We start from the raw sequence: 27,623 nt of genomic DNA on the forward strand, positions 1-27,623 counted from the left end.
TTTAGATGTCATATTTGAAGGTGGTTGTGGCTCAGGTGGTGGAGCGGTTATTCTCTAATCGGAGGTTAACTGCCTTTCAAGGAGAGCGTCCTGCGAGGCAGCTGCTGGTTTGCGAGTGTGTGTAAACTGCTTAAGTTTAGCCTTGACGACAGCAGGATGCTGCCTGACACAGACACACACAAAAGGTTTAGGAACTGCACTACATCCCAGAAGGCCCATGTCCGTTCTCTGTTGAGATGTAACTATTTTGGAGACCTACACAATATTGTATAAAGATATTACGCCTGATCCCTGTATGTGTAGTGTGTAAGTGCAGACCATTTACAGTTTGTCCCTTTCTGCATTTGTCTATTTTAATAACAATAGGAAATACTGCGATAATTAGTGTCATGTGTTAAATATATACAGTAGTAGCACATAGTATGTAGCAGCAGTAAATCAAATGGGCACATGCTATGCTAACCCATGCTAAAATAGCAGGTTTCAAGGTTAACAATGAACTGGAACAGGAGTGGACAAAGCTTCTGCATCAACTGTATGATTCAGGCATCTAATTCTTTGTGTATTTTCAGTCAGATTCTTAGAAAAATCTGTTTTTTTGTTGTTTGTAACTGCATGGAGAATGTGGTTTTCCTCTCAATCTTAGCATGACTCTATGAAATAGCCATGTTAGAAGGAAATACACTGGACTGGAAATGAATTGAGGTACTCACCTGATTTTTATTTTTTTCCCAACTGCCTGAATCCCATCTGGTTGCACAGATTACGTATAATGACAGAAAACTCTTGCACACCTGTGGAGACAGGGTGTTTCCTGAACCTTCTCATTGGCTACTGTACTCGGCTTATCGGCTCCTTTTCCCCTTCCCCTCGTCCCTTTCACCAGCAGCGTTGGCTTCAAGGAGAATGACTTCAATGTATTTCTTTTGACATGTGTGAACGTTTTCCCCTGACATCAATCTGAAGGCTTCTAGTGTGTTTATGGCGGCTGCGTTTATCACGCTGAAGTAACAAAACGCCGGACGGCGGGCGACAAATACCTTTTCTGGGCAGGGAGGTCGGTCTGGGCTTCATCTTTCTCCTCAGCGGGATCTGGCTCGGACCTTCCTCTTCCTCTTCGCAGCAGGTGAGGAAGACGTGACTGCACGGGTAGCCCAGGAGCTGGTGCACGCCACAGCCCCGGCCTTCGACACGCGCCCGCACGCCGAGCGCACAGCAGCTGCAGCACACCTACCCGTTGACAACACACACACACACACACACACAACAGCAGAGCCTTTAAGAGTACGTTTCAGACGTGAGGGCTGCCCTTCGTATCTGTAATCACCACTTCTCTTTAATCCCTCTGAAGATGATAGCGGCTGCTGCCTCAAGCCACACGACACACGATGCAAAGATTCCATTCGCCTTCATTTTTGTAGCTTTACTGTAAAACTTGAGTGCAGGAGCCGCCCTGATGGTTCGGCTCATAAAATATCAGGCTCGGAGGCCAAACCAAAACGTTTTTTTGTTTTTTTTTCCAGAGAAGCGGGACATGCTTTTTGAGAGGATGGTGGCCAAAAGGCTTGAGACCCTTTTTAGCCAGTATAGCAGAAACACATTTAGATGGAGAACCCTTAATGGGAACCCCTCTTCTGGGAAAGCTATCTGGATGTTTAAACCGGTTAAAGTAAAAATGTCAAACTCTCCTCCATATATTTGTAAGGTGTGAAATTTACACAGAAGACTGGACCGGAATGTTTCAATAAAAGGCAATCGAAGTGTTTTAGGCACAGTTATAACGGAAACTGGATATAATACAGCACCAGGCAAATTGCACTAATTTTCATTGAGAAATTTCAGGTTGTCTATAAAATGTTTTGTAAAAGGATTATTATGGTTCAGCTCGTCTATCAAATCGGGTTGTATATGGCCCCTGAACTAAAGTTAGTTTGACACGCATGGGTTAAAATCTAAAATATTTGGGGAAACAATATTATCTTGTCCAGGAATTCACAGGACAAGACTGGATGATTAAAACTATCTGAACCTCACCCTACGTGCCTCAAATATTTATGGCGAACTTGGGCGGATGAAATGAACGTGTCCACCGTCCACCATCCCGTCTTTCAGTCTTGACTCGTTTTCCACCGCACGTACCTGGTAGGTGTCGTCTGCGCACGAGTCTTCACCCTCCACTTCACAGGTGTCCCCTGCTCTGGCTGACATGACGCCGGATTCACACTGTTGCTCCCTCACAGAGCTGGAGCAGCACTGCTTCTGGGTAAGGCTGAAACACAAGCATGCAGATGCAGCCTGGAGGTATTTGGACTGTGATTTGCTTCATATTCAATCACTGGGCCCAACTCCCTTATTGTAAAGGCTGAAGGGCCGGTCCGTGTACCATTTGTTCATTTCAGTTCAGACCAGAAAAATCAAGACTTTTTTATTGTGTCATTTTCATGTAGAAAATCAAGGTCAGCGAAGGGACCATATATGGTACCTAACACTTGTCACTTCATGAGGTGCTCAGGGCCATAGTACCTCATGAAGTACAGAAAAGGGATTTCAATGTAGTCAACTGCATATTAGAAATATAGATCGAAGTTTGACATTGACAAACTAATAATGGAATAGCAAACTGTTTTTCCATTTTATTGATTTTCTAGTCTGATTGAAATTTAAATCAATTAACGGTTCACAGACCCTGACCCTATCCTGTAGCTAGCTTATTGCATGAACATGCACACACCTTTCTCACAGGAAATCTGGCCCACATACTGGCACCCTTTTTGTCTTTTTTTAAAACCTGATGTTCTTTGCTACTGGGCAGCATTGTAACTCATGTAGACATAGTAATAATTTATTATGTCTATGGATCCAGCAGCAACAGACTGATGCCTGTGCAACCAATGTGCTAAGGCAGGAACAAACCACTTCATGCAGAGTCACAGGGGTGGTTGGTCAATATACCTTTTGATGAAAAAGGTAACTAATTTTACTACTATATTTTATTATTATATTACAAAATGATACTTTTAGGATGATGATTTAATAATTTTCTCTCTTTTTTGGGGGGCCCTTGGAATTGTCCTAACTTTTCCCCCCTATAGGACACCACTGTCTCCAGGAACCGTCCAAAGACATTCTTGTTAGCTTAAACGGCGATTCTAAATTGGTCCTAAATTGTGAATGGGCGTCTGTCCGGCACCTCCGCAACCCTCCAGAGGACAAATGGTTACAGAAAATCAACTGATGAATGAATGAAATCATTTAATAATATGTCAATTTCTAAATAATTCAAAATATAGTAAAAATGTAAAATGAGATAATTTAAGCTAAAACGTAGCTTGAAGCAACTACACATGGTCATTATAATTGCACTGTACCACTGTGCACCATGGTATTATTATAGAATTGGCTATTACCATGATGATTTCTTTATGGCATCACCATGGTGCGTTTTTACATATTCTGAGAATTGTACTAGTTACATGCAGAAACCCTGGATGCTAGACTTTCTCTAATGTGTGGAAATGCTCATAATTCTGCACCTCTAGAGTGTAATACAGGCTTCCTGTTTAAATGCCTCCTCCTCATGATGAGAATACTAATTTAACAGTCGCAGGTAAAATTGGTGGGAGGCCTAATGCATTCTGACACCTAAAGCTACGTCATTTACCTGCAGACGGAGCGCTCATCGTTGTCCAGCACAGGCATGTCGTTGCACTGGCGGTTTTCGGCGGCCCATCTGTGGCCAGCGGTGCAGCAGCTTTGCAGCAGGTCCTCAGCAGAGACACCTGGACCTGCAGGAAGCACGAAGACACGCAGGTATGTGAATATCAGCAGAAGCCAAGATGGATGGAATAAAAACAACTCTGCCGTAAATCCTACATGTCTGCAGAGCTGCGCCGTATGGAGCAGATAGTGGCCTTCAGTACACGGTGGATGCAGTAAACTGTCTGACAGAAACATATGGTAGACTGCATCAGACCTCGAAGGCGCCTTTAAGAGTTCTCCAGCTAACTAAGTGGTGCAGACTACAGCAGTTCATTTTATGCATCGGAGGAAAATCTCTCAGCTTAATCTACTCCAATCAGGCATAACATTATGACCTAACAGCCTCTAACAGTTGTGACTCATCAGAGAATGGACATGGGCCTTATGAGGGTGTCCTGTGGTAGTTGTGGTGGTTCCTAAATGGTTTTTGTGTGTGTGTCTGTGTGCATCCTGCTGGGGATGGCTGCTGCCATCAAGGAGGGTCATTTCTATGGGGTGGTCGTGTCTGGTCAGGTCTACGTGGGTGGTACATGTCTAAGTAACATCCACACGAATGCCACAATTCTCCCATCAGTAGTTATAATGTTGTGGCTGATCAATGTACACATAGTTAACAGAAGTTGACAAAAACCTCTTCTACTGTGTGTGAAACTGTACAGGTTAACATGTTTCTACACTGTGCACATGACAATAAACCCTTTTAATGTTGAATCTCAGAAGCGATCGCACATTCCAATAAAAGCAACAACACAATCCCTTAACTTTCGTCTGCACTTTATCCACTTAATTCATACAGTCGTTTTTACATCTTCTATGGCTGATTTGGAAAGTTTCAATGACAGTGCAAGTTTTGCATATATTGTGGATTTTTTGTGTTCTTTAAAATTACTCATATGTGCCTTAAATTGTCTGCAAGAGATAAATAAAGTCCAGAAAAGCTATTTTGACAACTGATGATAAAATAGAATAATTTCAGTGTAATTAACTGAAATAAATCTGCATAAAACGTGATTTAAACCGGGCCAACATTACTGAATTCATGCACTTCATATGTCTAAACCTAACGCTGACCAGTATACTGGTTCATACTGAATATCGCTATTTTTTTGTTATGATATGAATATTTAATATACCGGTGTATTTGATTACACAGCGTTCAGAACGCTGCACCATGAGACACCGTTTCAGACCGATTTTCAAAGTAGCGCTTCTAAACACACATGGTGCGACTGCATCACTGCGAAGTGTGGTGAAGATGGAAAGGTCTGAAAACTGAAGCAAACGAGAAGACTTGTGCCAAAAAGGTGCCTGGGTGGTTGTTTTTTTTGTTTTTTTTAGGTGACCAGACGTCCCCAGTTTCTGGGGACAGTCCCCGTTTTGGATGACCTGTCCCCCGGCTAAACCTGTCCCTGAAAATGTCCCCAATTTTAGATTATTATGAATGAGAAGGCAGGCAGCACTAAACACGGGGCCACGTAAACCTGTTTTACTACTAGTGTGGGATGATTCTACAACATTTACTCGTGATCACAGTAAAATATTCCATCATTAGTCAATCTAGTGCATTAATTCCTCTATCAACCAGTAGAAAATGTTGTCAACACATGATTATACATGAAAAAAAAACAAAAAACTGTGATACCATGAGAATTTTTAAAAATATCGTAATATCCATTTTTGGTCATATACCGCCCAGCCCCATCTAAACCCCACATATCTGTTGATGCTCAGAGCAGAACGAAACATCTCAGTTTTCTGATTTTAATTAGCTGCGTTGAAGCAAAGCTTCACATTGAAAATGAGTGTGTAACAACGAGTCAGGCTGCTCTGCAGTAGCTGGGTGTAAACAACATGAGACAAGCTGCCGCTGCTCGGTGCACTACTGAGCACTGAGAGCTCGTCAGCCTCCCCGTCGCCCCCGTGCCACACCCAAAGCGTCTTACCCTGTTGCTTTTATACCCATATTAGCATAAACTTTCAAGCGCACGCACTGAACTTCACTGTACGCCTTTGAAGAAAAGCCACTGACAAAGAGCTTTTTTGTTTTTCGACTCAACAAAGCTTCACTGGCTTATATCCAGAGCAGAAACATTAGCATATTCCTCATATTCACACTGCCATTAAATGAAGCTTTGTTTTATGACTTTGAGCGTAAGCAACAACAAATGCAAAATAGTTTTAGCTGCTTTATTTCATTGTGTGAATTCCTATACAAAAACATACAGGCTTAATGTTTGTAATTAAAACCAGCAACGTCAGGTTTCCTCCGATACACAGTAGCACTGCGATCCGATTTAGCTTCAGGTTTTTTGCGCGAGTTATTTTGTGAATGGAATACGTGCACGTTCAGATAAAGGAGGAATAACCACAGGAAGCCAGAAAGGCCTTAAATAGTTCTGCTTTGAGCTTCACTTTGAAACTTTTCGTTTTAATTTCACTTGACAGCATTCAGCTTCATCCCGGTCCCTGATCCCTTTAAGCTGAGTAAACAATCATTTAAAGCGAATGCAGTCTGCGGCTTACGGTGCATAATTCATGAGCAGTCTTCAGAAAATAACTTGAAGTCGAGAAGACGCTTGGAAGTAACAGCAGCTTCTCATTTCATCCCCTTTGTGTTCTGCTCTGTAAAACATTATTATTTCAGGATCCGTGTCATTTTTTTGAGAACCTACTTCAAAAGATCCTAATCTCAAACACAGAGATGTCTCACGCTAGCCTGCCTGCGCTTTTACTTCAATGTTAATGCAATATGCAGTGTAGTCTGTGGAATCGAGAAACGAGGACATGTTTCTGGTTGCTTTACCAGAAACCAGAGTAGACGCTGGGTTTAACTCCAAAAATGCACTGCTGAGCCTCTATTGATCTAAATATTATAGGCCATAGGTCTTCAAAAGGGGGTCCGCGACCCCTAGGGGGTCCGTGGAGGTACTGCACAAAATCTTTGGTTGATTAGACATTTTTTATACAGTTATTTAATTTCCCCCCCACAAATTTAAATTTCTGTCAATCTAAGCCTCCTGTACACAGTAGGCCCCGCCCCTATTGCTGCTGAGCCAATCGCGAGGCTGCAAATTACACACCGACTCTGTCAGGTTTCCCGCAATTGGCCAAGAGCCTATTCAGTGCCCACATGTTAAATCCAGAAGCACCGTGCAATATTAGCGGAGTGCTATCCATCTATCAGTTCATACACACATGCACAGATATACAGCTGCAAAATGATGATAATAATTTATATTTATAAATAGCATTCGAGTTTAATATAGAACACACATAGTAGGTAGGGGATCCCTACTTAATCTTTCTAATCAGTTTGGACCGGTGATAAGATATAAATACTGGGAAATGTTGCAGCCTTTTTTTTTTCTTTTTTTTTGCATTTTTTGATTAGACAGAACTATTATTATTCCTTTGTCTCAATTTGCTGCAAAGAGGATTAGACCACAGCATTACAACGTCAGCAAAAATGTTGGCATCATAATGGTGATTGATGGATTGATTTCAGCAGCCGTTTGTTTCCCTACCAGGACCGACTTCCAAAGAGGCTGTTTTTGGTGGATCGAATTTTAACGTCCTCCTCCCGTCTAAATGGCCTAGATAAAATAAATGTTATATTTCTGAACAAACAAGACGTGAGTTGATTCAGACAGAAGCTCACATAAACTTTGGAACTTGCCATTTGACGTCAAGATGAGGGATCTAAGTGGAAACGAAAACATTAGTGCACTCGACTTAAAATCTCAACTGATAAGAACAGAGTTTTTCTTATCAGTTTTAGAGGTTTTCTTCTTTTCTTCTTTTTTTAAGGCAGCAGGTGAACTTGAAATATTTTATTGACTTGAAATGTTTGATAGTATAGCTTGAAGCATTTATTTGATATAATTAAGTGAATCTGAACTATTGCGTGAGTATAATTAAATCTGAAGTTAATATTATTTTAGGGGGCAGTGTGTAGAGCGCCCGCCCCATGTTGAGGCTACAGTTCTCGGTGCAGCCGGCACTGGTTCGAGTCCCGCACCTAATTTGTGTTGGCCAGTCGACACTGAATGAATTAATGTTAAATGAATGTTAGTTGTACTACAGAGAGTATGCATTGACGTCACTTCTGCCTGGACCCACACCCTCTGAGTGGCAAAAACATGGTGAAATACAGAGAGACTGGGAAAAAGGTGGATTATCAGATCAAATTAATCACAGTTGGACAATGATCCATACAAACTACCAAATAACAAATGATCCACAAACATTGACATGTGGCCAGAAAACAGTTACCCTGAAATTTATACTGACCTGAATTCAATGCAGGGAAATACTATACTCATACTAAGGTATGACCTTTTGGTACTTTATACAACACAGCTCCCATGGCTTCGTACTAGAGTACTTCCTTATTTGGAAAAGTGGATTAGCCTCAGTTTCAGTTAGTTTTAGGTCATTTCAGTTATGATAAATGTAGCTAAATAAAAGATGCTAACGCTAAGAGCTTTAGTGAGAAGTAACGTTAGTCATACAATATGTAACTCAAGGTATGACTTCATCAAAAAATATAAAAAATAAATTTATACACTAAATGTGAACCACAACTCCAGGTTTCTGTGCCTTGATTCCAGTTGTTTCGATCGATTTACTTCTCTTGTATAAAATATATCTCTGACTGCTTTTCAAATCTGTTAGTAACATCTCTTCCCCATCTTTTTAATTTAGTTTTACAGTTTAGACGCAATTAAAGACTATGATTCAAACTAATGCGGCTAATCTCTACGCTCAACTCACTGGCCGTAACCATGGAGACTTCACTAGCTGTGATGTCACATGCATACCCTCTATATATTCAAGAACTAGTAATTAAGTTCTACTTTAATTGAAGAACTTAGCTCAGAACTGCCACGGTATGGTAATCTTACTTACCTGGCAGTGTGGTTTTTTTTTTTTTTTTAAATAAACTCAATTGATTAGATTTTACAGTTTGGATCAATCTGGGCCCATGCAGTTGCCCCCTTTGCCTACAGTAGTTCAGCCTTCAGAGTCTATATCTGATTCTGTAAAGATAAAAAGAAAATGGCACACCTTCGGAAGCCATAGGTTCATCTTTTTCACACTGACGCTGAATGGGAAAGTTGGAAGCGGAGCAATGTCTCACTTCTTTGTGAAGTATGCCTGAGGAGGGCTTGCCAAAGGCCAAACATGAGGTTCAGTTGCAAGGTCACATGCAGCTTAATACTTGGGAGTGGCCTTCTAATTACCAGAGAAATAAGGGAGACAAGCATATTTAGTGGATAATTTAACAGAAAACACACTTCTGTCAGCACCCATTGTTGAAAGGGTCGACACAGTTTCCGAGGCGGCAGCGCTGTTGTGCCGCAAATAGACCAAAAATAAGAGACATCCGTCTGCCTAAGGAGCTCCCGTGGGATTTGTCTGGACAGATTAGCCAGGTCTCACACTGCTCGCCCATCATTACTCTGTCTGGCCAAACAGAGCCTTGCCTCACACCACACCGAGGCACATGTCAACACATCTGCACCACCTGAGAATGTATGACAACATCCAGGCACCAACTTCAGCCCCGTGACAAATTTAATGTTTGCAACCATTGCTTATGTAGCGTGGACGCTCTAGGAGCTAATGAGGTGACGATATGTTGATTTATCACGCTGAGGCATGGCTGTCCAGAAATATCAGCCACTTAGCGTTCACCACTGCTGGTGCGACGAGTCTCTTTTTCGAATGAAAACACGAAAAGTGAAAAGAAATTACCGAGACACCCAAATAACTGTTTAATTACTTCTTAATTTATAGACTGATGGATAGCCGCAGCAAATATATGGATCAAATGTTTCTTAAAGCTGCATGGGTCATGGTTTTTTATATTAACTCCCTGAAACTCGAGCATTTGTTTGGAATTCATCTTAATTTATTCAAGATGAGATTAAGATCTTTATTTGGGATTAGTAGTAGTAGGAGTAGTAGTACTTTGAACAGGAAGTAGTTTTTGAAAAAAAAGTATGTGAACACAGAGATTATTTCACTTAAGTCACCAATGTGTACCAAAGTATAAAACGGTTTTAATTTTAATGCAAAAGCAGAATTGGAAATGATGAAATCCCAACGTCCTCAAACGAAAACTGAATCTGTTAAATTTGCATGGAATTATTAACTAAACAAGTTAATAAGCATAAATAAACAAGTGTATTGACCCTTCGCTATCGGACTAAAGTGTCTCCTTATGAGGACAACAGGACTAAATGAAGCAGAATAAGCTGCAACAAACCTAAAACATAATGTCCCTATATGAGGACACCGGATCTCAGGAGGTTAATTATCTATCAAGTGACCAATTCTTTAAATGTGTAATGTGAAAGTTGGTTGGTTGGAGTAAACACAAATAGAGAATTATGACCAAATCTGTAGTCGCCCTTAGGATCTTTTTTTTTGTTTTCATTATTATCATTTAGTGTCCGTCGTTAGTCTTTTTTGATTCTCCAGAGCAGAAATTCACATTTGCTTTATGTTTTACAAAAGCTGAAATTAAAATAAACAAAAATTTAAATTAATTGCTAATATTGCTCAATAATGTGCAAATAATTTAGAGCGAACTTGTGGCCAAATTCAACAAAGACCTCACTCTATAAATCTGATGCTAGTTGAACGTATTTCTGGCCACGTGGCAAATTAAAGTCATATGTTCACTCCTGTTAGCTCAGTTTTGGTTTACAACAACGTACACGTAGCTCCTAAGCTGCAGTGTTTCTGCTTGTAAGGTGCTAGTTTTGTTTATCTGGTGTTGGGTGCCCAGAAGATATGGTAAACAGATTTCGTGTCCAGTGATGTGGCTGATGTGTGAATTGAGACTTAACAAATCAATGACTTCGACTTCAGGTTTAAATAGCTGGAATTCCTACTTTCCCTAAGCGTGTTGGTTACAAAACGTACAATACAGACAGAAACCATTAGAATTCCATTGGCTCTTATATTCTCATACTGATCAAAGCACATAAGGTGAAGAAACAAGGTGTAGAGTGAACTGCATGTGGCCGACATACTGTATGAGCTGGACCAAGATAAAAACACCGCCACATGTTTTCAAAACTGCCAACAATCTTGCTGAACTTTCACAGATGTGAACCATGATGGATTCTATCCTTCCTGCCTCTGAGTGCTTTCGGTGTATTTATTTGTGCAGCCCGGTATGAATGGACTGACAAGGCGCTAAGGGAGTGTAATAATAATACAAGCAGGCCAGAGCAGATAATGGTTTAGAACAATGCAAGAATGCTAACAGCATTAGCTCACTACTCTGGTACAGTTGCAGACTTTTCCTACTCTGAAAAACATGTAGTCATTCATCAATATCACTCCTTAACAAACAAACGAGGCGGAGAACAACGGGCTTACTGTACAGTAAGACAGAGGTTTAGGAAAAAAGTGGATAATACAATTTCTTTAATTGGAGTAACTGGGCCAGTGGCTTCTCAGAAGTGTGGACACAAAATAATGATATTAATAACCTCAGCTAGCCTAGCTTTGGGTCACTTGCTGATCCGAGGCTAATTAGGTTAGCATATGGCTGGTGCCAAAAGGAACACAAAGAAATTAACCAAATATACTATTTGAAATTCGCCTTCTGTAGTAATCTGCCACCAGTAATGCAAAACAGAAACACATGCACAGAAAATGTGCAATGAGTCCAGAATCCTCATTCTGGTCAGAATAAACATTTGTGCTGAAAATCCAAACACTTTATGTGGATTTGAATTACTATATATTCCATATTAAGTGTCCACCTGTGAAATCTTGAGCCACATTCCAACAAAACCACCCTTCTTTTCACTGCAGTATGATGGAGTCTGGAAGACTGAGCTCAGATAGCTTAGCATGCAATGACCCAACCTGGTGATTAGAAAGTCAGTGCATTAAAACTAACTTCCAATTAATATTTAGACACAGACATGTGATGAAATACTAGAGTAAAAGAAGAAAAAAAAGCGTCTCTCTCTGAATGTTTATACACTGGATTTCACTCTGTAAGTTCTAATTTTCTGTTTCCTGCGAGTGGAAATCATTCCCAGCCAAAGATCACACCGCCCGTTTCATTTTGGCAGACCAGCTGCTTTTCAATTTTGGTTGGAGGGACAGGTGTGCTTTTGCATAGCAGATTGTGTTCCTTCTTTTTGTGCAAATAGCCAGTCAGTCAGTCGGTCGGTGCAACACTGAGGGATGCTTAGATTTCTTTGAGGTCATCTGGTGGACGACCATAGGAAAGAGTCTGGTTTTAGTCGTAGATGTTTAAGTTCTGCGCAAGGATTGTTTAACATAACCACAGTGATCTGTGGGTATCATCTCCATTTCTCAATAGCATTTTGACCTTCTGAACTCACTAGGACATCGTCTGTAAAGCAGGTGAGAATTTAATGTAACTGTGGGTTAGATAGGACTGTCAGCACACTGAGCCAGGGCTGGACCTGAAGAAGGTTTCATGGAAATTGAAAAAAATAAATAAATAAATTCCTTGACACATGCACAGACATTGTCTGTCTCTTCCTTCCTTTCATGCAAAGCCAGAAATACTATATTTTCCACTTATTGCCCATTGCCCTTTGTTTCTGACACAACAGAATTCTTATTCTCCTTCGCCTAAAAATGCTAATCTTGTATTCTCATGCCCATCCAGCCCACCCCACCATCAGTTAGCCCTTTTCATGCCTGGCAATCTATCAGCCCCAGATGCACGTCAACAGCAGCCTGTCCACAGCAGCAACCCTCAAAAAATGAGATGGCAGTTTGGCTCCAACACAAAATTCAAATTTGGCCTGAAAAGTATAGATCACTTTTGGATGAGCATTTAATATCTGCAGGTCAGACGAACACAAATGCCATAAAATGCAACAGTAACAAACCATCAGGGTTCACTAAATCGCCAACGTACTCACAGCCAATCTGAGTAATGACTGAATTTATTTCATATTCCGGGACGTTCCTCCTGTCAAGCTGCATGAGGCAGGATCAGTCTGGTAGGAATCCACAACATCAGTCTGGACGAGATCGGAGCTGTGGACCAGACATGGCCTTGACAGCGTTGGGTTTGAAAGAGCTGCCCACCTGGCAACTCTTTTAAACTGGCAGATGTGCTCTCTTACATCTGCCAGTTATAGAATCCCCACTGTGGAGAGTATTACTACCAAAGTTGAAAACGTGAAATGAATCCATTTCGAATGCTTTTCTGACTGAATAAATAATCATTTCAGCTTTCAATAGACATGTGTATATTACATTTTAAGAGCAAGAGCGCCTGGCTTCTGCTTCAGTGCCTCCGCAGAAGGCTTGAAATATTTGTCTGGGAAAAGTGGATTCACACAAGGTTAGAGATTAATCTCATATTATTTGTACAGAAATGGGGTGCGGTTAATTTATCTTAGCATAGTGACAGGGGTCATGTAGAGGGAAACAGTTCTTCTAAAGCACGTCTAAAACCTCAAATGTATCTTACAAGCTGTAACTTTGGAATGTGTCCTCTAAATATGTTTTCAATATCTACTCAATCATTCTCTTTTCAAAATCCCCAATCAAATCTTCAATAGCAGACTGTATTGTACCAGCTTGTAATCAGAAATATAGGGCTCCTTTAGCTCCTAAATGCTTCACTGCAACCACTAACCACAGTGTAGTTACGTCAAGTGGATGCTTAAATGAGGAAGCCATATAGATTCTCATTTTCATTACAACATTTCAGTGTTGACCGAGGATTTGCTTTCTCCACTGACAAAGACTAAAAATGAACCGTAAATTACTACAAAGATGAAAACTCAGAGTTATCCAACTTTTATTTTGAAAAATGCTTCTTTCATTTTCTCTTCCCCCATTTTTTCCCCATATCAAGCGGAATATGTCAAAGTACCTGAAAAGCAGTAGTAATCTACATGGTTTTATGTATACTTTGATCCAACAAGCTATTATATAAAATACATAAACACCACCAAATACCAACATATTATACAGTGCGACCAACCATTTATGGTGTGTTTTGGGCTCTTTTGGTTCTCACATAGTTATTGCTATGTGCTTTTCCTATAATATTTTGTCTTGATCATGAAGTTTCAAAAACTTGGTTTGAACTGGTCCATTTTCCTTCATTTTTATTTCTAATTAATGTGGCGACAAATCACCACGCTCCGGTAAGCCTCAGCTTCCAAATGTTTCACAAGTTCCCCTTGCAATGCCATTACAAGATGCCTCGTTGCCTTGATTAGCTCGACACATTTCCTAATTACCTCCTCGACAGCAAATCCGAGCATTTGTTGACTCTATCTCAGACATGGAAACAAATCCAGTTATTTCATGATTAGCTGCTCGAGGCTCCACTTTACTGCTGGTGGGAAGCACTGAAACCACTGCCCGGCCATTTCCCTCCACTTCCAGTGATAACAATGACTCGGATGACAGATGAGGGACCCACTCGACACCATCATCCTTCTGCTGTTTTTTATTTTGAGAATTTACTTCCTCCCAACAAGGCCCCTAAAGCAAAGATAGCAGCCTTAGAGGAAAAAGCTTTCACAGATCCACTTAAGATAAGTAAAATAAAGCCATCAAGGAACGTTATATGCAAAAAAAAATGTAAGAGGAGGAGATAAGGACCAACATAATCCATTATTCACAATATCTATGCCAGTTCACTCTTAACAGGCACTGTCTACATTGTTGGGTAAAACAATAACAATAAAAAAAAATGTCTTGGATTCTCCAGCCACACAAAGTGCCGAACTTAATTCCTTTCAGAAGGGAGAAAGAAATAGATAAATTAGATCAGTCTAGGCTGAAATGTTCTTGTGTTTTTCTGAGTCACTATGTAAATATTGATACATCTTTTTGGCTACAGCACAAGCCTGCTGCAATGTTAAAACTTCAGGGGACAATATTTTCTTGGTAGCCATCCGTGAAGTCTCTGTGCTTAGCTGCAGTGAATGCGGGATTGTTCTGAGATTGAGGTCATGGAATAGGTCAGACTCAGATCAGGAGCAGGAGTGTGTGGCGCAGCAGCCCTTCATAACAGCTGTATTATCCAGGGAGAGCAGGATGCAACAACTGTTGGAGCTTGAGGGGATCGCAGTCAGTCCCCTCTGGTCCCAACGCAATAACAAAACCCTCTTATTAATCGCGTGGAACGCCACTTTCATCCACACCCAGACTCCAAACAAGAAAGGCAGAAAAACCCAGAGGGCGCTTAAGGACCCTCGTGTCAAATCGTGGGACTGGAGATGATGGGCAGATGCAGCAGGACACCTGATGGCCGGCGTCGACCTTAGAGCAGAAACTGAAGCGGAGCGTAAATAGCTGAGAATATAACTGCGTCATTTTGCTCTGTTTGCCATAAGGTAACTGATACTCTGCCTCGGTGAAATCAATACCGACCACAGCGCTATTAGAGAGACTGATGATTTGTATCTGACGCTGAGCCTGGTCGACTTCATTTAAAGGTTTCTGCCTGACCTTGTGACCTCAATAGGTTGATCTGGCAATGGTCAATAAATCAATATTAGACCCTTAGACGGGGTCCTCTAGGGGAATCCAGTCTACTACAGCTAAGAACGGGAAAGTAGGACACAAAACTAACTAAAGTAGACATTAACCAGTTGGTACGTCCAAGTCTTCCATTAAATCCTTGGAGTCACATGGTGACATGCTCAACAGTCCCATGTTTTTCCCCCTCTGTCGCGTCACAGATAGTCGAATGAATCACCCTTCCTCAGTGGTGAGCTGTGACAACAGGCTGGGGTCCAGATTGTCTGGAATTACCTGCAGTGCTTTATGTTACATTCTGTTACCATTAAATACTTTCGAACCCTGCCTCATCTCCTGGAGTGCTGCACTCGGGTCCTACACAATCTGTAAATACAACCCTGACAAGAGGCTTCTTCAATTGTAGAGCTCAGCAGACCTGAGCTTCAGCATCAGAGGAAACATCAGAGGATGATGCACAGGAAAGCATACAGATCTGCACCTGAAAACGATCAGCCACCTGAAGCTACGCCGATAGGACGAAGCTGACAACGAGGAACCTGCTTCTCCAGAGAGAGCAGTGACTGAGGTTGCTGAAAGTGCCAAACAAAATGCTGCCATGAAATAATTTCAGATAATGGGAGATGATTACACCACCATCTGGAACGAACTGTATTTCTTTTTGATGCGTTCACCACCGTGTGCTTTGGCTGAGTTCATTTTATGTCATTAGTTAGTGACTGTTCCTGGAATCCATCACTGTACAAGGCAGATACTTTTTACTCATTTTTATTTTACATTGGCTCCAACGCAGCTCATATGTTTCCATCATTTGACTTCAATTAATCTCAGTCCATCTCAGGACCACTTGGTTCTGTTTTTACATTCTCCTAAGAATACATTTCTGTGTTTAAAATCACTATTTGTCTTTGCATAAGGCGACCAGATATGAGTCTGTGAAAAAGAGGACCCATCGGTGGGGGAGGGGAGGTGCGGCACACAGAGAAACACAACACAAATTGGATGTAAACATGTTTGAGGCTCTAGTAGAACAAAACGGCTCAAAAAGAGGACATGTCTGGGAAAAAGAGGACATCAGATTAGGGCTAGGTGGTACTGTATACCGGTTCACACCGAATACCGGTATTTTATTTCATTATGATATGAATTTTTAACATACCAGCATACCAGTGTATTTGATTACATAACGTCTGGAACGATACACCGTGAGACACCGTTTCAGACCGTACCATTTTCAATGTAATGCTTCTAAACACACATGGTTCGACTGTGTCACTGGGAGGTGTGGTGAAGATGGAAAGGTCCGAAAAATGAAGCGGCACAACGAGAAGACTTGTGCCAAATAAAAGGTGCCGTGACGGTTGTTTGGGTTTGTTTTTTTTTTAGGGTGACCAGACGTCCCCAATTTCTGGGGACAACCCCCCTTTTGGATGAAATATACATTTGATTATGGGGTTTCATCCCTAGAGTGTATGAAAATTGGACGCCATGACAACACCTCAAAAGTGAAGGCAAAGCAAGTTGAGCTCCTCCTTGTGGCTGACTGCAGCATAGGTCACAAGACACATCTTCTCTTGAACTTGGGCCAAATCAAAACTAAATAACACATTAAATATTTATTCTTTAAGGATGTTTTTTTCTCATTTTAGGTAGTTAATGTAATTCTAGTGCTTGATCAAGTGTCCGCTTTTCAGTTTTGCTTTAGTTATTTGAGCTAGTGATGATTTGAAGTGCACTATTATTTTTATATTATTTTTTTAATATTATTTATTATTTTTTACCAGACACATCAGGGTGTATTTACACAATCGCAGATACCGGCCTGAATTCTAGGCGGGTGCTGGTCTGGCTTCCCGGTTAATGTCATAGCCCGAGACAAAAAAGACATTTACTGATCTAATCATAGAAATGAGAAATAAAATACTTTTATTTTGTTTTAATGAAAGCGGTTAAATATACTGTATATTGTGCCTGTCCCCAAATTATCCTCCTTCCTCTCGGTCTCCAGTACTAATTCATATTCCATTCCAAGGTAGGCAGTATAAACACTTTCCGGTCCCTCTAATCAATGTAATGGAGTGAGTATTTGGCAAACTCAGCTTAGGCTTAAATTGCAAGCACTAGAGCCAAGGACAAAGTGCAAATGGCTTTAGTGACTCCTCTGTTGTTGATGTTTGCAATGGAAAATAGTAATTTGCAAGTATTTAAAGGTGACTTCAGTATAATGATTCTACATTTTATACCTAGAGGAGACAGAGGCACCGTGAGACAAATGTCTGGGCTGTGCAGGGACAGACAGAGATATAAACCAGAGGAGCTTTCCTAACTACATAGAGCTGTGTCAAAGCAACGCTCACTTTCTCTACAAGACTGACCGCAGTTATTGACTTTTTGTTTATGTCACGTTGAAAGATGCTCCTTTTGACCGTTCTCTATGACTGACTTGCTCACAAACTGATACAGAATGCTGCTGAGCTCATGAGGCGTAGCACCAAGACATTAGCAGCATATCTGGACTGGTAAATATTGCTTTAAATTGTATTTGGCACTAACATTGTTAGAAAGAAGTCAAAATAGCGTATTACATCTAAAGCTACGAGACCACAATCCCTTATTTGATGATCATAATAAATTGTTGGAAGTGTCTTAAGTTTTCCACACTGATCCATAGGGACACATGCTCGCACAGTCCAATAAATAAAATAAGTGTTCTTTTGCCTTTTTGAATAATATTTTTTTTTTTAAAGAGAAAATAAAGGTTGGAATTTAAGAGGTATTTAAGTTGTGTGAGCATTCATAATGACCAAAACTCTGTAGCCTAGGAACAATGAAACCTTTCAGGAATATTTTGAGGGACATGTTAGGAAGAATAGCTCCTAAAAATTGTCTTGAAGTTGCCAGATCTAGTCAGGAAGGGAACTGGTCTTATTTTAACAAGTGGTTCAAATTCAATAAAACTTAATGAACTGCAGGGCGGTTGCAATATCTTTGGTTGTTTTGAGATTTTTCATATATTTTTTTTTAGTCCCCAGTCCCCGTTATCAGTCAGAAATTCACTCGGTCAGCAACACAGAGCCCCACACTAGCTGAGACCTGTCAATCTAAGCTTCCTGTACACAGTAGGCCCCGCCCCAAACGCTAATGGGCCAATCAAGAGGCTGCATATTACACGCCAACTCTGTCTGGCTCCTGTTCGCAAATGGCCGAGAGCCCATCCAGTCCCCAGGTGAAATCCCAGAGGCAAATTAGCAGGAGAGAACCTAACAGTGCAGCTCGCTAACATCAGCCGACTACTGAGGCCAAAATGTCCTGGTGATTTACTGTCCCTACTACATTTAGCTGTGTTTAAAGGTAAAGGTATGCATGTTTATGGCAGTTGCACGGTTACCCAACTGTTGACCATGTTTGAAATTTGAACCAGTGTGTTATTTGAATAGCTTAATAATGAATGCAAACTGACAATAATAACGTATATTTATAAATGGCATTAGGCCGAGTTTAATATAGAACACATATAGGTATATATGGTAGGTATATGGTACCATGGAATATGGTGGGTTGTTCCTACTTAATCTCTCCATCAGTTTTGGCGTTCTTGGCCTGAAAACTGTTGAAGACCTCTGTTCTACAGGACATACTACATCTGATCCATGTTCTTCATGTGTTTTAATGTATGAGGTACAGGCTTCAACATGACACAACTACAGTATAAGTGATGTGAGGTAAGACAAATGTTCATTTAACCAGTCACGTCACATATGGTACATTATTCCATCCAGTTCAGTCATCACGCACAACTCAATTGGATGTGTTCCATGATAATGTCTTTGAAGAGGGAAATCATTTCTATCAGCAATCCAGACATTAAAAGGTGTCCTTTAAGCTCTGAGCACACACTCGGCCTCTTGGATAAGGTCCATATGTTCTGATCAAAGTCCCATTTTTCCAAAGCTTACATGCTTAGCGTTTGCTTTTGTACTGCTGTAAATCCAAGAGGAAGCAGTGTGTGTGCTTACTTTTGAACAGATGGAACCTTTTGTCTCGCATTTTCTGAACGGCCTACTTCACAGCAGGTCTGAGAGAGCTCGGCTCGTGAAGTTGAAAAAAAAAAAAAAAAAGATCCCACGGAAATGATGATGAGAGAATGCGTTTTGTCAGCAACGAGTGGTCCAGATTGTGGGAAGCATGTTCCATGACCGTCCTATCTGTCAGGGCTCAGCGGCGTGACTGGCATCCTGATTGAGGTTCGTCTCCGGGGACCGTCTGGGACCTTGAATCTGGAGCACAGAGGCACTCAGGTGTCCATGGGGACTCGCGGTGAAGAAAACACATGTTGGTTTTTGCAATGGAGAATAAAAGTAGGGTGTTTTCTTTGGAGTTTCTTTTCTTTGCAGTTTATTTTATTTTAAATGTGTGAAAATCTGTGTTTGTGCAACGTACAGCCCCATAGCAGATGGCCGTAATGAAGTAAAACCCAGTGGTTGTTGACTCAACATTTACTTCTGCACTTGTGTTTATTGGAACCATACACTGTATAAAGATGGACGGCAGAAAAGCTCCTCAAAAGTGAAGCCAGAGCAAGTACTGGGGCCAAACTAAAACACTAAAGTACATGTCGGAAACCTTTTTTTTTTTCTTTTCAAGGATGGTTTCATTTACGTAGTTAATATAATGCTGATGCATGTTCAATTGTCAGTTAAGTTTCATTTAAGTTAGAAATTTGAGGCAAAAGGAACAGGATGTGACCTCATGATGACTACCAGTTGTGGTCCGAAGGGCTGTAAAATAAATGCATAAATCACTGCAGCGTATAATCCAACGTTTCTTTGTAGGTCTTGGACCAAATTGCGCAGACTCTGGTTTCAAACTCACAAGATGGCACCACCCGTACCCCCGGGAACATAGCGCCAAGTTTGCCAATGCAAGGTCTACGACTGGAACGAACACTCTGACCAATGTTTCTGAAAGGAGGGGTCTTTTTCTCAAACTGAAGATCCAATTTACAAATCAGAGCTGTGTATGGCGATATAATAAATATCTGGCTGCTTCTTTTCCTCACAGCAATAAACTTTTCTTTCAGTTTAGCGACCGGAACCGTTTTCTTCCACTCGATATTTTCGGGGGCAGTGATATGTTGCATTCTTGTAGAATGAAATGTTCTACACCTGCACTAGGATTTTCACAGTTCCCATCTAAGCCGATTTTCTTTTTTCACCCTGGCTTTTGTCACACCTCATCCATCCTCCTCAGACCTCCCTCCTTGTTCCAGTCACTGACCGCCTCAGCTGCTTCCAATTTACCCATCACCTGCCATCTTCCCTCAGGTAATCATAATGTTACATGTAATTTTGTTTCCTGGTTTTGCTTTTTCTTGTCTATTTCTGTCCATTGCCTGTCTTGTACAGAAACTTTACACATAATAAAGCCTTATTCTATTTCTATGCAGTCAACACTTGGTCTTGGACTCGGTCTCTGGAACATGGATCAAATGCTGCAGTGCCCTTGAGCAAGACGCTGAACCCTGATTTACCTGAGTTGGTGCTTTGAATAGCAATAAGTAGAAAAGCGCAATAGAAATAGACTTCATGGTCTACGTCAGTGTGACGTCACGATGTTAACTGGAGGCAAATCGAGGGAAGCTTGAGACACAACTATAAAAATGTCATCATGCTGTGTTTTTTAGGGCTAAAACCGAAAAATCAAAAGTACTGACTTGAAGTTTTATCCCATACCAGGCACTGTTAGTCGTAGACAACTTTGGTTGAACTTTGGCAATTAACAATGATTGACAATCAATCAGATTTATTATTTGGGCATTCTTGTTACATGTTCCTGCTAATGCTAACCGCTAGCTAACGCAACATTAGCTGTATTTTTCAGCGGTGTTCAAACAGAAGTCCAAGACCATTCCTCTACTACTTCACTCTCCACAGTGGTTCCACTTAGTTCTTGTAATATCTTTGTAGGAAAGGCTTCACTTGATAAAGACAGACCAGACTTCGTGTCCTCCTTTGGTCAAATCGTCCATCCAGTGAGTGAGAGTGTAGGGGTCAGGGAACACAGTCCCATCAGACACAGTCAACTTTTTAAAATAACTCTCACGGTCTCGGAGAGTGAGTGTATTAATATATTCTCTAAAACATGCGTTTTCCTTGTCCGTTCTTGCCAAAACAGTCCTTTGAAATATGCTAACCGCCGTTTACAAGTGTTTGAGATGTTTGGCATCCAGTTAAGCCACGCCCCTCATAAAACGTCACACTGTTTACAAACCATGAAGGGGTCTATACAAATCCATTTACAAAACCAAGACCATTCCTCTGCATATGGTGAAATAACCAATGTTATTATCTTGCTAGATTAGAAATTGTAGTCATCCATTATATTATTTGGTGTGTCAGACCAATCACCATAGAGTTTATTATTATAGTCACTGTACATGTCTGATAGAAAATGACACAGTGCATCAAAAATGCCAGTCGACAGTCGACATGTAACAGATGCAGAGGTTGGAAGTAATCAAGTACAAATACTTAATGTGCTTTTTGTATCTGTACTTTACGAGAGTATTTCTTTTTTGCCTTAACTCCCTACATTTGTACAAAAAAATATCACTTCTTTCCACTCATTGGAATTGGAATACATTGGAATAACAGACTTGTTGCTTTTTTAACCTCCGCGTATGACGTGAAGTAAAAGACATGATCGGACATGACTAGAGCGTCGGACCAGAGAGGGAAAGTCCAGGAAGAAGAAGACGAAAAGTCAACAAAAGAAGAGGAGGGACAGTTAACCGTGGAAAGGTGTCGAGTGAGTGCAGAATTAGAGAACAAGCAGCAGCATGGAGCCTGGAGCGCAGAGATTTAAGGGAACAGTTCCATGGCTCCCGGCTCCAAGAATGATTCAAGGCGGATGCGGTGTGTCTTAACCTTAAACACACAAGCTTCAACAAAAGAGAGAAATTCAAACCAAAGTTAAAAATGTTAAAAATGATCCAGATGCAAGACCTCTAGTCAGTTCAGTGCAGATTATTCTGTCAGAACCTATTTTGCAAAATTATCAACGGTCGTGTTATTTCATTAATCAACATCAATATTTCATTTCAAAGCCTGTACTTTATTACTTTTACTTGAGTAAAGGAGTACTTCTCCGAGAGTATTTTTACAGGATGTGAATACTTTTGCCACCTGTGAACAGATGTGATCCGAGCCACTCAAACGGCTCACGTCATCGCATCTGATTTATCTTGACAGTAACCTTTGAAAGGCCACTTCAGGACTGAATCACCTGAGTCAGAGACTGAGAGGGTGAAGCAGCTTCTGACAGATAACGTTTGGATTCACCGGCCACTGCATCTGTGCTGGCAGAATGTCTAATGTTGGTCTGTAACTGTGGCACTGTGAAAATGACTGGCGACAAATGCCTTATTTTCTTTAACAAAAGGCGACAGTCACGTAGAACCTGGGACACAAATAATGACTAAAAAGGCTGATTAAAGACCGCAGGAAAAAAATGGGTTGTCTGTCATTTAAACCAGGGGTCTTCAACGTTTTTCAGGCCAAGGACCCCGAAATGATGGAGAGATTAAGTAGAGGCCTCCTTACTTATATATGTGTTCTATATTAAACTCGGCCTAGTGTTATTTGTAAATATACATTATTGTTACCATTTTGCATTCAATATTAAGCTTTAAAAATAATACACAGGTTAAAATATATATATATTTTTATTACAAACTTGCAACTGCCATGTAAATCTGCCAATGATAGACAGACACTGTTAGCCTCTCTTATGCTAATATTGCAGTGTGCGTTTTGAATTTCCCCTGGGGACTGAATAGGGTCTCAGAGCTTTGCACCTACATCATTATCGTGAATTATCTTCCATTTTTCTTCATGTCAAAATAATGGCACGATTAATGTATGGTAGAATCCACTACGGCAGGGCTGGGCAATTATTTTCTACAGGTGACCACATGAAAAATCTGAACTGTGTTGGAGCAAACGGTAACTTGAACTTAATTCTGCTCAATATTAATTTTCTCCCATTAATTTCTCCCTAAATTACATATGTTGATAAGCTGCTACTGGTGATCAGAAGTATAACAATATCATGTTAACATTTATTTAAATTTATGAATTTTGGTGTAGGTTGAAAAGGAAAATAAAACACAACGGATCTGTAGTTTTGGATATAACGTGTTGGGATGTTGGAAACTTTGGAAAGCTTCGGTTCACCAAGGAGGGACCATGTAGCTACATGAATCATTTTCTGTATCTCAATAAATCTCAATAAATGCTTAATAGCTCAATCATCCTTTTCGAAGAATTAACCAACGCAGATTATAAATATAATAGATTATAAATTGTAAATAATGCATCATGACTTTTCAAAACAAAAGCAACACAGTCGTATTGCATGCACAGCATAAATACTTGTTCATTTGCTTATGACTGACGTACCGCGGGCCAGACAGGGACGCCCAAAGGGCCGTGTGTGGCCCACGGGCCATAAAATGCCCAGGTCTGCACTAAAGCATAAAGGCTATTCTCTTTGTCCCTTACATTTCAGTGGGACTCGCAGAAAATGTCACGAAAATGTTGCAAATGCCAAAACGTCACAACGTCTTTTCCAGCAGATGAAAGGCAACGTTTGCTCTGCTCATTATCTGCGAGAGATTACCACAAAGAGCTGCCAAATCCCGCATACTTTGCTGGTGCTATCCTGAGACGATGTGCCGTCACCACTGATAAACTTAATTATCAGCAGCCCGGAGAGAGGGGCCCCGCCCGGACCCTCCTTCTATCTCCACTAGAAGATTTAAGGCAGCCACCTGTTTGTACTCCGGAGCTATCTGGAGAAAGCACTTTATCTGGAGTGAGAGCTCCGCGCCACTACGACAGATAACTTCTCCTCGGCTTATGCATGTGCTGTAGAGGACGCGGCAATTTATCTTTTTTGAAGAAAAAAAAAAAAAAAAAAACTTTGTTGGGATCAGATGAGATTGTGATCCAGCAGCCAGTCCACTGCACGCAGGGCCTCCTTATAGTGATGCATGGCCATGCAAATGGACCAAGAATAAATCACATTTGTGCACAGTGATTGTGTAATTACATTATCTCAACAAAAGATTAATGAAGTTCCCTTTAGCGGGGCCAGGCTGTATCTGTTCTAACAACTCAAACAGCACCTTGTTAGAATGTGGCCACTGGAGAGGCCTCCTCCTCGTACTAATATGACTTCATTCAATCGCATCATATTTGGTGGAGTTGCAGTTAAGACACTTTCGGCCTTGTTTACTCGCTGTTATCGATACACATGGCCAACCAAAGTGGAGGCTGCCAGTTCTTCTATTTCGTTTTTAATTAGAACTTTATTTTAAAAATGTTAGAAAGGTGTTATCTTTTACTCCACTTGGTGTTTTTGGTGATTTATATGACTACAATACTGTCCACACTGTTTGATGGATACCACACACACGGCAGGATGGTAAAAAACAAACAAAAAAAACAAAGCAATGTTTAGTTTTGTAGTTTTCGTTCACATGAAAACTTGCATCCGAGCGTCTGATGGCTGAAGGCCAGAGAGGATTTATTACGCAGTCCCCCGTGGGGGAGCTGGAGCCTTGAGAGCCGGGTGAGGGATGGATGTGAAAAGACGTTCACCACGGGAGGAGCGGTTGACTCCTGTTCCCCCCGAACCCTTTATTTTTTATGCTCTTGTTATGTGGGAAACTACGGGTGTCTCCACTCCTTCCTTGTGCACATGACATACGGCCTGGCTTCGGCGTCCACAATAATAAGGAAGGGGAGCGCCGGTCTGCACGGGCTGTATAGCATGAAGGACAAAAACATAAATAAAAATGGTTTAAAACTTTAGAAATCATTTAAGGATTATTCTCATTTTCAGTGACGCCAAGGTTCGTACATAAATTAAATGCAAACCAAAGCCCTTTAAGTGAAACACGGGAGAAGTGAGGCTAATCAAAAGGCACTGTACAAGTGTTTGGCACTTGTACAGTTAAATATGTCTCAAAGACACTACAACAGAAAAGCTGGGCTCTGGGATAGAGGGAGCTTTGGTAAAAATAGCTGTGTAGGTAAATAAACAAATCAACAGACAAAAAAAGGTTCCACTTAATTCGGCATTGACCACTGATTTCACCCCTAACGACGTGTTTGATTGCATCAGTTCCACTTTAAGCTGCACTGGCCGTAGTAATTAACAGTACTTCCTGAAATAAAGAACGCGATGGTAACTAAAAGCCGGGTCTCCAATAACGGACATAAACCTAAAAGACGCTGCCAAATGCATTCTGGAGAAAAACAAAAACAAAAAACAAACTGCACAGAACAGAGCAGCGCGATTAGTTCTCCATGGTTCTTTCTGTGCTAACGTAAGTGGCTAAATATGGCGGATAAATTAAAAATATTGTCTTTTGATGTTCATGCATAAAGTCAAATGGAACGTCATCGCTACTTTAGTCATGAACAGATAAAAATGTAAGGATTTTTGTCATGAACATAACATTCGACACGTGAGCACAGGTGTGTTTACATGTGGTGGTGACAAGACCACAAAAATAATGTACATTATAGAGCTTCTTTGGCTTGGAACATGTCCAAACCAAATAGTCTTATATAGATAAATATATGGAAAGTAAGTGCATTAACTTGGATCTATACTCAGAGTGACTTCACTTTGTTGAATTATTATATTTTATGCGTTTTAGTTATATAGTATAACTGAATGTGTGTGGACCCCAGGAAGACTAGCGACCACTTGGTGGAAGCTAATGGGGATCCTAATAAAGAATAAAGGTTATAACTATTTCCAAGGTCTCACTGAGCTCTATTGCTGATCTAAATACTAAGCCTGCAAATGTTTCACAATAAAAGCCCTATTAAGAAATGAAGCGTTTCTGTCGACCTAAGCAGGGTTTCTAAGTGGATACAGTTACAACAAGTGTTGAGTTTGTGCAAGGGGTGGAGTGCAATGCTTTATTACGGCTTTTGTGAGTAGATTAAAACGAGCCTCCCAGCTAAAATCGTACCGGCTGTCACCATTTGAGACAATGCAGAACCTAATATTCCACTGCAGCGCTTAAAATAACAGTGGTTTTTAGTGGATAAATAAGCGTTTGTTCAGGGTCTTTACACGTCCGCTGCATGAGGAGACACGGCGCGCTGCAAAAGCACAGACACCGACGGCTCACTTGGTCACAGTGCATTCACATTATGAGGAAGACGACACGCAAATAACAGGGGCTGCAACGAGACGACAGAAGTAAAAGTTGAACTGGCACTCACAGATGTTTAGTGTCAAATTATTTTAGTCCCAGCTCGAGTTCGTTTCAAAGCTCAGGAGATGTAGTCAAATGTTTTGGCAGTTGCACATAAACAGCGCACGTGTGGATATAATTCTGGCAAATGTGGTACCTGCAAACCTTGGACAGACAAACATTAGGGAGACAAATTTCAGTAGTGGCTAAATATTGGATTTCATTACAGAAATGAGACTCAGCTAAAGCTCTTGTTGTGATTTATGAGGTGCTAAAGTCAATATTTTATAACAAATACCAAAACCAGTCTTTGTTAACCGCTGAGCGCAAAAGACAAAGGTAGCAGCGATACAGTGGAAACAGAAGATACTGAACCGCGGGTCTGACCCAAATTCTGCATGAAATATGTCTGTTGGAAAACTTTCCAAAATAGCTTCCTCGCATTCCTGCGCACCCGTGCATCTGTGTGTGCAACCTGGCCCTTTTCCGCCGTCTTTCCATGTTCATAAAATCCTCTGAGGTACAGTTGTTGAAAAGAGCACAACTCCACACAACTCACGCGAAGCCAGCGGTGCTTAGTTCCCCCACTCGGCCTCATCTGCTGTTTTATCCACTGTTGATTCATCAACAGAGTGCAAGTGCCAAATTCGGACAGATGACACTGACCCGGGAACTGTGGGAGCAGTGTGTCTGTGCACTGGAAAAGACGGGTAGCCCACTTTACTGCTGACCATTCATACTTTAACTGGCAATTAACATTGGCACAGTCCACGATTATGATCTCGACTCTAAATTATACTTTAGGAAGTCGGGAAGTGATTAAAGCTGTAGTAAAACAGCAGTAAATGATTTTAACACTGCAAAAAAAAAAAAAAAAAATACCAAAAAGAAAAATTAGAAGAAGAAGAAAGCACAAACAAAGTAGCAGAAGTGAAAAGAAAAAAGAAAACGGCCTTTTAGAGAGCAAGTTCAGCTTTAGAGTCTTGTCAAATGGTTCTCTTGTCAAGAGTTACTGTCAGTGTGAACATATTACCACTGGACCATCAGGTTTAAATTGCCATGGAGATGC

General features: G+C 40.9%; 1 protein-coding gene across 2 annotated transcripts in view; it reads right to left on the bottom strand.

The window, feature by feature from the left end:
- Positions 1 to 27,623, bottom strand: part of fbln2 (fibulin 2) — a 67,473-nt gene that overhangs the window by 34,859 nt on the left and 4,991 nt on the right. For both annotated transcript variants that reach the window (XM_047584173.1, XM_047584172.1), the window contains exons 3-5: positions 3,662 to 3,785; positions 2,140 to 2,269; positions 1,041 to 1,230 (exon numbers count right to left, since the gene is read on the bottom strand). In XM_047584173.1, coding sequence (XP_047440129.1) covers positions 1,041 to 1,230; positions 2,140 to 2,269; positions 3,662 to 3,785 — 444 coding nt within the window. The remainder of the gene's footprint in view (positions 1 to 1,040; positions 1,231 to 2,139; positions 2,270 to 3,661; positions 3,786 to 27,623) is intronic.

This window comes from Mugil cephalus, chromosome 4 (genome assembly GCF_022458985.1).
Source record: "Mugil cephalus isolate CIBA_MC_2020 chromosome 4, CIBA_Mcephalus_1.1, whole genome shotgun sequence".
NCBI classification, from domain to species: domain Eukaryota; kingdom Metazoa; phylum Chordata; class Actinopteri; order Mugiliformes; family Mugilidae; genus Mugil; species Mugil cephalus.